Source organism: Clupea harengus, chromosome 5, assembly GCF_900700415.2.
Source record: "Clupea harengus chromosome 5, Ch_v2.0.2, whole genome shotgun sequence".
NCBI classification, from domain to species: domain Eukaryota; kingdom Metazoa; phylum Chordata; class Actinopteri; order Clupeiformes; family Clupeidae; genus Clupea; species Clupea harengus.
In genome coordinates this window covers 21068968-21081311 of record NC_045156.1, presented here as the reverse complement: position 1 = coordinate 21081311, position 12344 = coordinate 21068968, and the positions used below count along the sequence as shown (strand labels likewise).

Here is a 12344-nt window from a genome sequence, read left to right as displayed (position 1 = left end):
ATGGATCGTTCTGACATCGGTCAAAACAGTTATTATTTGAGTTGCATAGCTACAGAGATGCTCTCAAGGACATTGTGACATCAACCTATTATGAAAAGTCTATGTTATCGTAACGGGATTCTACGTAGCCATTGAAAAAATCTTAACTGCGCTCGCTTAAATTAAGTCTCTCATATTTTGTTATTTTATACAAAATGATTTCAAAAAGACGTCTTAATATGCGAGGATTAACTTAAGGAAAATTAATTGGTAAAATCAGAATGCTTAACTTGGCTATTTACTTGCACAACCTCACTCATACACACGCACTCACGCAAAAAAAAGATTACGACCAGCTTTTCCAACCATAAATTTGTATTTCAAAATAGATTACCATAGGATCTGTCAGAGCAACAATGATCAATACAAAACTAGACCAAAACTGTTCGTATTCTTGGAAAGCTTCAAGAGCTTGTCATGGAGTTACAGGAACAGAATCCAAATGCCAAATTGACAACTTGATAACCTAGCCCTTAAATGTTAGTTGCATGATTAAAAGATATTACAGTTGAGATACAAACAATTAGTGATAATATTTTTAACAGAATAAAAGTGGACATTTCCCATTCTACTTTCCAGACAGGTGGATAACATTGCACATCCCAAATGTTTCACCACACACATTTAAAAGCGATTGAAAACACAGAAATATATTTTGTTGTGCTCCTGTGTGATCACAGAAGCACAGAACAGTGAGAATGATAATCATTTCCTCATTTAATTCAATTTGGTTTCATCAGCAGAGCCTGAACAAAAAGTATCACCATGGTAACAGTACACAAGGAAGAGGTCTTCACTCACCCTGAAGGCCCCCCCCCCCTCTTTTTTTTATGTTAACTCTTTACATAACCATAATTACTTTTTTTGGTTTTAACTACACAGGGAAAAGATAAGATTCATCTTAAAACATCACTGAATAGAAACATGGGATAGGTGTGATCACATCTCACCCTTCCATTCAATTAAAAAGAAAAATGTTTTAGTAAAGCTTCCTTTCCCATTCAAACAGTGCAGTGTAAAGTTACATTAGTAGTAAGAGTGTTTGCACAGCTAACCAACATTGCACAAGACAACAAATACAATTTTGCAGATCAAAGGAGTTTTTTTTTTTTGAAAGGAACACAGGAAATGTCTTCGTATGACAAGCTCTCAGATGGTTTAACACAAAACCGGAGGTCTCAAGTTCCTTGTTAGGTGTCCATATCTTTTCATCTGAACCAAGATTCAACACAAGACATTCGTCATAAATACAGGAAGTTATAAAACATGGGTGTTTAAAAATAAAGTGTTAAAATATCCTTAAATATGGATGTAAAAGGCTGGTAAATATCTGGCAGCATGGAGTGTTGCATAGTAGGTTAAAGTGCTGGCAGGTTCTACAGTGGTGCCTCCAGCTTTGGCCTCCAGGAGATCCTCACTTCAGTAGCGGAGAGGAAAAGAAGCCCACGGATGGCTTACTCCTGCTCCCAAAACTGAAACAGACAAAGACATCATCATTCTCAATTACTCCACACACACACACACACGGTGAAGTACAAGATCATAATCATCATCATATTCACCAATTCATCCCTCTATATCCAAAATATTGCACTGTAGCATCACAGCACAAATGACTGAAATCAGTCAGCTAAAAAGCTCTGCTACTGCTGTGCTTGGCAGAAGTGGTTGTGTTAAAACAAGCATGCTTACATTGGAGTACTGAGGGTGGACTTGAACCGCTGAGAAAGCGAGCTGGAGGACGGGGTCTTACTCATCTGATGCTCTGGGGTGGTCACGGGTCCCAGAATACTCACTGCAGGGACACAGAAACACAACAGGCAAATAACCTAAAAGGGAACCGAAAGGTATATTCTCATGGGAGAACCATTGTAAATGTTCTTCAAAAAACCCTTACAAATTCTGCTAGGAGAGTGACGACAGAAGGGCTCTTATGCGTTCTCATGTACGTACGAAAGTATATTTTAAATTCCATTTTTTCAAGATGACACAAATGGTTTGTGTGAAAATGCCTTGCACCATGCCAGCAGGGGCTGTTGACGGCATATAAGATAAAGCTTTCCCTGGAACTTTCAAATATGTGTCAGGTTCACAGGGGCATGGAAGATTGTGTACCTTTCTGCTCTGGAGTGTGGAGGCCTGGTGGTATATTCTCCTGCTCCACCACGAACTGGCGCCAGTACTCCAAAGGAAGGCTGAGGAGTCTTTCCACGACCTGTAAACATTCAGTGGTGGGGGAGGTTTAACATGAAAATTGTACTAAAACCAACTTGACATTTCTCTTTATTGGCTTTCATTTATTACCAAAATAATTTAATCTCAAGACCTCCATCAAAAATCGGTTAAATAAACAGAACAGCGCCGGTGACGCATAAAAATAAGCTCAACTGCAGTGTCTTATAATTGTTGGTAGGCTACAGGGACTTAATAGTTGCACTGTCAGTGATTGTCTGTCAGGTCCTCATTCAGGTTGGCAGATTTCAAATGACAAGTGAGTATTTGACTGGCTGTGTCCAAATTAAATCACCAAGGATATTAGCTGCACTCGCTGGTACAACTAACGGAGATCACTGTAGCTTACCAAAAATATAGTTAGGTTTCTATCTTTCCAGTTTTGGGCCTAGTGCATAAGCTACCACAGTTGCTTTAAACATGAAGTCAAAAGACTCTTTGCCAATATCACTCCTAAAAGGGGAAAACATATCAGGCACAAAAAAGAAACGAAAAAGAATATAGATGTTCTCTCCTGTCTGGGTCTCCCCGCGCAACCTCTATCTGATGCTTACCCTGGGTTGACGCTGAGTGTCCATCAAGAGGGTCATGTGATCTGGGTCCGGAACTGAATGGCCAACAATGGTGGGGCCAAACACTCTGGCTAGGTTGGTGGCATCCATCTTAGTGTCTGGACTTAGGGCCACCCTGTTTCACAGTAATACAGGTCAACTTATGTTCAAGCCCACGCCTGTTGTAAACAGCTTCAAGAGATAAGAATAACCACCCGAGATAAGCAATATGTCTCCTGGATCAACTAAAGGTCAGGTCAGGTCACACACACACACACACACACACACACACACACACACACACACACACACACACACACACACACACACACACACACACACACACGGGAGTTCAGACTACGAGAAGCGTCTTATCACAACTGTGTGGTTGAGTGTTTCCTCTTACCGCTGCAGATGCAGAATGAGGAAAGCCAGCGTGTCTCGGTTCGGCTGAGGCAGGTCGGTGATGGTCTGGTACATCGCTGCTATGCTGTTGTCCTCATCGCCAATTTCTAAACAAAGAAGATGGGATTTGCAGTTGTAAATATTTTTTTTAAAAGGTGTCAGCAACAGCATAGTCCTTCCTTCATTCTTTCCTCCCCAGATACATATACATGCTCTTTCATGCTCATAGTAATGAAGTATGATTGACAGGAGAGTAGAGAGAGGCAAATTAGACTTATTGTTTGGTTGTTAGTGGTCCACCTCAACATATTTTCCCCATTTACAGAGCTGGAGTCAGTCTAAGTGAGTGTTTTTGTCCTCAAATCATATGCTTTATTGATAACTGATAACTTCAAATATTAGGTTGATGAATTTGAATTAAAAATAACTTCCAACACAAACACTAAACTGGCAACACTATATACAAAGAACCACGCTCAGTATATGCACTCATCACTCCTCTTCTTAAAATAGAACTAAAACATCTAGCCAATCAAAAACCTAACTCGGACAACTCGACATCCCCTTGTGACCACACCCCCCTGATTCTCTGCTCCCTAACCTGCAGCTTGCATGAAGGCGCGGTTAAGCCTGCAGGTGAGCAGTGGCTCCTTGAGGTTTCGTAGGAAGTCCTTGAGCAGGCCAGCGACGACATGGATGTCATCCACACGGCCCAGAGGGGGAACACTGCCACCCCCACGCACAATGCGTTCCTTCAGGTCTCGCACCACGCGGTCAGAACCCGAAATACGGTAGAGACCAGTCTGCAGGGAAAGGGACAGAAGAAACAGAGAGGGAGAGGATGAGAGAAATGGACTGTGGGAACACCACACTCACACCCGCAGGCTAGCAGACCATCCCCACGGCCTCTGAAGCCAATGAGCAAAAAAGGAAATCAGAAGCAAAACAGCAGATGAATACTGCTTAGAAGTACAAATAGCACAAAGGGCAGTCAGCCTCCTGCTGGCCAAAGCTGGAATTGCCAGCATTAATGAGTCACTATCACTCTCTCTTGGTCTGTATATCTCCATGAGTATACAAACCAGGACAAGATGTTTGGACTCACCATGCATAAATAAATTCCTTTAGTGAGACAGAGTTGCCGGCTGTTAAATTAAGTATAGAGTAAGAATGTGACTACATTCAGGCCCAGTTGCTTTACCTCATGCAGTCCCCTCTGCTCAATCTCGCCGACACACTGGATGACCAATTGTGGAATCATAGGTCCATGGGAAGACACATAATCACTCAGACGGCCCTGTGAATTGACAGAGATGGGGGACACACATAACTTAAAGCAGCATTATGGAGTTTTGGTCTAAAACTAGTCAGCCAATTACTTAAAAAGCATGCAAAAACCTCACTGAAACACAACCAACATCCCAGTTGGCACTAATAAAAGCTTGATGGCATGCTAACTGGTGTCTTTTAGCAATATTGTTGGCAATGTTATGCCGTGTGACGCCCACCTGCGCCCCCTTCAGACTTGGCCCTGCCAGTGCACAGGCAGAACCTGAGCCTAAGTGCTTTATTGTCTGCACCTGTATTTAGGGTGGGGCTATAAAAGGGTTTCTCTCTCTCTCTGCACTATTTTGATATTCTCTCTCACACGGGCACTTTGCCTTCTTTCTCAATCTGTCCCCCTTTCTATTTCTTTAGCTCTCACTTTCTCATTCATTTACCTAAGAAACTGATGCATTCATTCACCCATTCATGCACGACATTGAACATTAGCCTACCTTTTTCATACCCCTATTTGATTGATTATTGATATTGGTACAAATAAATTCTTATTATTGAATTTGAACGATCTTGTGTCTTGTCCCTCATTATGTGATGGTACCCTAAACGAGTCTGCCGTTACAGCCGCGAAAGTCTTACATTTTTGCAGGGTTTCCAACCCAATCACAGAACTAGATAGCCTGGATGGCTAGTGGGAATGTCAGGTGTGTTTATTGGTCCTTCATATGACCATCAAAATGAATCTGAAGATAATCCCAAAACTAGTTACCTATAAAAACATGCTTCAAAAAGTGGCAAGTTGTTGCATATTGTTACTTCAAACAATGTTTACATCTTCTAGTTAGCAGTATTATCATTATCTGCATATTCCCTTAGTGTAACATCCTTGCATTACGTACCTCAGCAGTCTTCATTGGGGTAGCAGAGTTAGTGGGCTTGCAGGGCAAAGGGCATCGCTGACGGCATTCAGCGTGTGCCACCAACCGGCAAGACTGGCACTTCAAAGACAGCTTGCCAAACCTGATCTTCTTGCCACATGGCATGCAGGTCTCAGGCTTGATGACCTATGAGGTTTATGCACAAAGAACAGAAACCAGGATTTAGTTTGCCGTGTACCTGTGACAAAGTGACAGGTTAGCAGGCAAAGGGCACAGATTATGGGCACGACAAACACATTACATAGCTGGTATATTACCATTTCCATTTTTATCTTACAAGAAGAAAAAAAGAGAGAGAATTCAAGCCGATTTAAGGTTCTTTTCTGTGTTTTAGAGAAGCATAGGACACTGCATATCACATTCTCAATGAGAATACTTCTCAGCAAGTAATTAGTAAATCCTGTATTTTACCGTTTTGGAGACGAAGGCGTGGGATTTGAGAGGCACACTGGCTTTGGGAGTGGGAGTGCAGACCACACTGGGGGGACCGCTTGGGGCATCACTGACACAGTCAGTCGTGTCTGTGTCCCACTGAGTAGCTACAGACGGAGGAGAGACGAAAGCAAGGTCATTATTGTCGTCTGACTGCCACGGAGAGGGGAACCCATAATCCAGTGTAAAATACTTATATGCTATGAAGATCTGCATTGTATACTTAAGGTGACACCATTACCATCCTGGCAATTTACAACAGATTAGTTGTGCGAGTCACAATGACTTGAGGTAAATTAAATAAAATCAAAGAAATCATTTTGACACCTGATTCATTCTCTTTCATAGGATGCCATATGACCCTGTCTATAGTGAGTGCAGCCCTGCCGTGCTCACCGTCCCTGTGCCCGTGGCTTCTGTAGGGTATGGACTGGATAGTGGACACTGCCTGAATTGGGCCGCCATTAGCAGGCACGGTCAGTGTAGTTTTTGCCACAATGGACTCATTTGCCTAAAGACAGACAAGACAAAATATGACAAAGCTGATCAGTGTTGCACTATTAGTGCAAAGTGAGGTGTATATGTACCTTGTCAGAAAAATTTGCAATCAAACTACTGAACTCTTTATTTTTTTTTACATTTTTTACACTGCATAGTGCATAGCCTAGGTGACTAGTTGGAACAACAAGACTGTATCGGTCCTTCACATCACTTTATACCACAAAAAAAGTATTATTAAAGATAATACCAATACTAGCTGCCTATAAAAAAATGCTTCAAAGAGAGGCAAATTGTTGCATACGGTCTCTAATTGACCCTGTGACCCGTGTGTTCAAACGCATGCACCTTTTCTGACTTGCGGCCAGTTGAGCGGGATCTCTTTGGACCATCTGGACCTTCCACATGCAGGCGTGAGGAGCGCTGCAAGCAAACACACGCTCATGAATAAAGCATTCGTCCACACTCCCGACAAGACTCCATGCCCACACACTGAAAACATCTGCCCTTGTAGTCGTCACACCGGCCTCAGTTTCTCCCTCAATGAGAGATACACATAGAGAAAATAAGTCCCTTACTCTTTTCTGTCTCTTCCTCAGCCTGACGGTGCGGATCGCTGAAGAGTCCCAGTCCTAGGAGAGAGGGTAGAGTTTAATTAAAGCCACATAAACGACTGTGCAACTAAACTTAGAGTTAAAACTGGTCACTGCATTACAGTCATCAAATTGTGTGTGTGTGTGTGTTTCCAGGAAGTCCTGGAAAATAAATAGGATAAGGTTACCAGAGAGTCATCAGTTTTGTCGTAGCTGATATCTGACAGGATGGAGTTTGACTCGTCAATGGTGCACAGCCTGAAAGGTTGAAAATGGAATATTTTACACCCAACTGGGCATTCTGGTGCGCCACCACAAAATAGGCATTTCATTTTACAAGGGAGTTAACAATCTACAGAATAAGTATTAGACATAGGTCTGTTGGTGTGTCTGTGTGTGTGTATGTGTACAGGGGGTGGGCTCAATATGTGTGAGTGCATTACCTGCGACTGTTGTTGGGGTTGGATGTGAGAGTACGAGCATTCAGGAAGGCCAAAGCAGATCGCTGTTCTTCGTTAAGCTGCAGGCTGGTGGATCCCTCACAGACCAACAGATCCCGAATCAACTGGATCTGACGATCCTACAACACACATACACACCATCAGTGGCAGGCACTGAGGTAACCATTCAGCGGTCCTACATTAGACCCAATACATTCAGGAAGCCCTGACAATCATACACTAACAAGGTTGCATGCACACACACACACACACACACACACGGTCCACCATATGTCAATTCAATTTTATTTGTATAGCGCCACTAACAAAACATTTTTTGACACTCACCAGTTTCTCACACTCAGCCTCGGCTTTCTGTCTGCGCCGGACCTCCACATCCACCTGGTTGCGCGCATGCTTCAGCTTGACATCCAGTGCCCCCCGCTCTGCCTCCACTTTGGTCAGCATCTCCCGGCAGCCACCCAGCTCCTCCTCTACACGCAGCCATTGGCCACGGCAGCGCTCAAAGCAGACAGCCATCTGAAGGAACTCTGCATGGGACAAAGCAATTACTCTCACTCCCTCTTCCAGACTATCAGAGCTTCTCCTTCATGAAAAACTCATGCTGGTGTGTCCCTGGAAAAAAGCACTCACATCTGATTCCCAGAGGTCTCCCTTATATATCTACTGCGGTGCAATCCTGTACACTTAAGAGCTGTACTCTGGACCTCCTCAAATACTATTAATGCAACCACTAAACAGGGATTAATAGTCTAGTATTTTAGTATTTCTAGTAATGTTGGTTAGTACTTGGTTTTTGAGTCGTGCTAGTGCACGGCTGATACCGGTGCAGTTTCGTCAGTAACTTGTTCTATTTACTCACGCGGCTCGACGCCCTCACTGAGCACCAGATCCGCGTAGGCACGCATGTTTTCCAACAAGTTGAGCAGGTTCGGTGCGGCCTCCATGGCTCAGAGCTGGAATAACACAACCAAACTGCCAGAAGTTAGCCTACTAGATAGTAGAAATGTATAAAGCTACTCAGCCTCTCTCACTAGAAAAAGGAAATTCAACGAAAAGGCTAAAATCAGGATTTAGATGATATGTCAGCAATTACGTTAACATAAGTGTTGATAATAGAATTTCAAACAGTAACATTATGTCGAGTAGACAGAGGTTATTACTAAGCTATTAATCCGTCTTTTGTGCGATTGAATGGGTGCAGATAATTAATGTCGCCAATTGCAACTATGAAGAATGCTAGCACCCACGCGAGCTGAAAAAATAAAGTTACTTAGGTCAGCAGGGACCACATAGCTTAGGGGCAAAGGGACTTTCATTAAGGTTTCTGGACTACTTACCGTGTGAGATAAACGCTGAATAAATCAAACGGAAGCGTGGAGAGGTTCGGTCTTCACTTTTATCCCGATACTATTTCCAAAACTATTCTAAACACTACTTCCCTGGAGTAACCATGAGCTAGCCTACATTGCTGCACTCTCTTCCGCAGCCCTTCTCAGTTGTAATTCAAATACACCCGCCAACTAATAACGATTGGTCGCTGTAGTGTTGCGTCACAGCTGGAGAATGGCATCCGGAAACGACCGTCTTCAGCTATGGTCTGAAGCAGTCGGTGGGAATAATAAAGCGAGTAGGCTAATAAATGTTACGGCTAATACAATAATAAGTCACATTGTAATATTTAAAGTGTATAGAGACAACAGCTTATCAAAGTTGATGACATTTCTGCATCACATGACACACATGACATTATTGTTAAATCTGCACACTGCACTAAATCTGCACTTTTTCCACACAGAGGGTAGGCTACATCCTATTCAGGGGTGCAAACTCGTCACCTTTCGGCGAAATTCGCCGTTTTTGATCCATAATAGGTAATTTGTATGACTCGTGTAGATCTGCAATAAAAATATTTTTAGGGGGGGGGGGGTCCTCTGTGGTGTAGTGAAGCTTCAGAGTAACGACAAGCAGGATGATATTAACACTCTTTACTGAGAACTGTCAGCAGCATGAAAGTACGTGACTAGTAGCATGGAGGTTCACTCTTCTTCTGCCCCATGTACGTAAACTAGCTACCATTCATTACGGAACAGTGCATCCTAGTGGTAGCACAATATAGAACAGTATTACAGAACACAACATCCTCCAAGTAATTTGCGAACGCAAGCTATTTTTTTTCACCATGACAAGCCCGCTTTTTATTTCGCGTCTGTTCGAAATGGAAGGTAGCTGCCTCGATGCCGTAATAGACAGGTGTATTACAAGACATGTCTTTCGGGTGAAAGCGTTGGTTTCGAGCGGCGTTTTAAAGATGGCATTTACGGTAACGTGTGACGTTGGTACGCTGCAAGAACGTTATACTATCTAACGTAGGCTAACGTGCTAATGTCAGAGAGTTGGCTGAGACAGACGCCTCGCAAATCACATCAACCATTTTTGCTGGTTACAATAACAGTGTTATCGGATAGTACAGTGTCTTTTCCCCTGTACATTTTGAAAAATCTAAGCGTGAAAACGCCGAAAAACGTACGTTTACTTAAAAGACATGGCCGTCAGCCGAGTTTGGTCTGGAGTTATCTTCTGTCCTGTCGTTTGAAGCAAACCTTTTAGCTCTGGCATTGGTCTCCCATTATGTATTTATTTATCACTTCACTGGATTGGAAGTCCATTTTCCAGGCTATTGCACGCCCCCTTCATTGAGGCAGAGGTTAGGTTTGCCTCCCCTATGTGCCTTGTCACTGTGGTTTTATGACAGATCAGCAAGACTAAATAGCTTCTTCACATACGTGAAATACATTACATTACCTATTATATGGATGCAAACGACATATAATAAAAGTGTCTACAAATATTTCAGTGATGACAAACAATGAAAAAGTAAAAGTCATGCGCTCAACCCAGTGTGTGAGGGATTGCACCATCTGAGATGAGGCGCAGCTCGTCGTTGCCTCACCTCGCGAGTCGCCTCTCTGTTTGAACAGGATATGGTCAAATTCAGCGATTTTGATTATAAAAATGATCGGAATCATACAAAAATTAAATTTAAAGCAAAGATGAGTAGATACATATTAATATGTATTTTATCATTATTATTATTTTTTTTTTACTTTTCATGAGGCTCTGCCTCCCCTGACCGCACGTCCCTATGTGTATGTAATCTGAAGCACTGACCCGTTTTCTACTGCTGGTGTAACGGAGTTATAAATGTAAATAGATTAAATGTAAATAGAGTGTGAGTTTCGCCATAAATAAGCTTGTTTTATTAGTGTTGGTGTTTTGGAGCCACCTTTGGGGATGTGACGTACTGCAGGTCTGCAAGTTATATTCATGTGCCGTTGCCATGATCAGACAGAGGAGATATGCCTGTCAGCGGTAGGTCCATAATGCAATTTGACCATCACGGTTTGTACATTTTTAGATGGCTAGATGCGGTGAATGTCGAGAACTTCGACATGTAGAGGGTATTTTCTATAATAAGTATGTATTGTGTTGGTTTGCAAAGCAAGTTTGTCAATGGGCAGAAAGTTTGATTGCATTATTTTACTTGAACACGAGGTTCATTGTACGCACGGTGATTAGCTAGCTAGTTCGCTAGGAACTTCTCACTACTCACGTTCCGCTAGCTAGCTAAATATTAATAGAATAGTATAATAATAATAGAATATAAATAATAATAATAATAGAATATAAATAGCCATACTGAACCTGACGTATTTTGTGTTTTATTTTACTTGTGCAGATGCTGAGTATGTCCACCATTGTTTATTTGTATAACAGGTATGTTGCTCCAATGCCGGGATGTGTGTGTTATGTGTGCATTGTGGTTTTAACTGTTCGTGCACTGGTTTGTGTGATTAATGTGTGGTTGTATATGGCTATAATCAGACAGAGGAGATATGCCTGTCAGCGAACAGAATAAAGTTGGAAAGCTGCAAATCCGTCTCCGTCCCTGACTGCAACATAACCGTTACACCGGGCGCTTCACTGCAACTGAACAAATTTACCACTTTCCTACTTCAGTTTGGTTTCAGAATGAGAGAATTTTAGGAGAAGGATGCCATTACTGTGGCTCAACTAGGAATCAGGTGCAAATTGACCTTGTCCTGACAAGCTAGACTCAAAGAGTAATGTAAAGGGAAAAGAATATGTTCCCACTGTCACAGTTTTTCAAGAACACGGAGAAGCTAGGCCATGCCTGATGCAGGCTCTGTTGATTTTCTGTTCCTATAGTTGGCCCTTTTTTTGGCTTAATACCTGATGGAGATCTGTGACGTAATGTGCTTTGGTGAAGTGGACTGGAGTGGGTGGTCGGGAGGGTATTGGGGTGGGTGGTTGGGTTGGCTTGTGCCCGTGCAACATTCAACACAGGAATGTTTATGATGAAACTGTTACCAGAGCACAAAATTGTTTACAACAGCACAACGTTTTTCATAGATCTAGCCTCATCATTTTGTTGTCAAAGTGCACCAGATTGATGCATTGAACTTTAAAATGTGCAAAATGTTCTTATATATAAAATATAATCCCCCGGGGAGCATGCCCCGGACCCTCCTAGGGGGTTCGCATCATTGTCACCTTTTTCATCCCTGATGAGTTTGCACCCCTTCTATTACTATTTGCATGCCTCCTCAGTCCTCGTTCTTCCAGCTCAAGTGGTCCTAGCGGCAGGCCATGAGATCCAGAGGGTGGAGTTGGATCGTGTTCCAACTCCTTCCACTGCATTTCGATTGGTCAAACAGGTTCCAGTTGACACGAGACACGTAGGTCCTGTTCGAAATGTCTTAAAATGCCTCCTTCCTTCCTTCCTTCCTATTAAGGGAGCAGGGACTGTTTGAAATGTCTTAAACCTTCTCTTCCGCTTTAATAAGATACCTTGAAATACGCCACATAACGGTCATTTTTCAAGAGAGCATA

At 42.6% G+C, this 12344-nt stretch overlaps 1 protein-coding gene across 1 annotated transcript; it reads right to left on the bottom strand.

Moving 5' to 3' along the window:
- Positions 1-336: 336 nt before the first annotated feature.
- LOC105897867 (rac GTPase-activating protein 1) lies at positions 337-8939 on the bottom strand. Its single transcript, XM_012824847.3, has 17 exons — positions 8771-8939; positions 8293-8386; positions 7758-7960; positions 7413-7549; positions 7158-7227; positions 6955-7008; positions 6725-6799; positions 6275-6389; positions 5858-5985; positions 5408-5572; positions 4429-4524; positions 3829-4030; positions 3229-3334; positions 2826-2958; positions 2155-2254; positions 1732-1834; positions 337-1511 (listed from the first exon to the last, which is right to left on the bottom strand). Exons 2-17 carry the CDS (start codon positions 8375-8377, stop codon positions 1454-1456), a joined length of 1830 nt encoding a protein of 609 aa, XP_012680301.2. The 5' UTR covers positions 8378-8386; positions 8771-8939; the 3' UTR covers positions 337-1453.
- Positions 8940-12344: the final 3405 nt, after the last annotated feature.

Bases quoted from the DNA above. Each gene is read 5' to 3' on its own strand.
- LOC105897867 (XM_012824847.3), bottom strand. From the start codon at position 8,377: ATGGAGGCCGCACCGAACCTGCTCAACTTGTTGGAAAACATGCGTGCC. The intron at 7,961-8,292 runs GTGAGTAAATAG...TGTCCCATGCAG, and splicing joins CAGTGAGGGCGTCGAGCCGC to AGTTCCTTCAGATGGCTGTC. The intron at 2,255-2,825 runs GTAAGCATCAGA...GAATGTTTACAG, and splicing joins ACACTCAGCGTCAACCCAGG to GTCGTGGAAAGACTCCTCAG.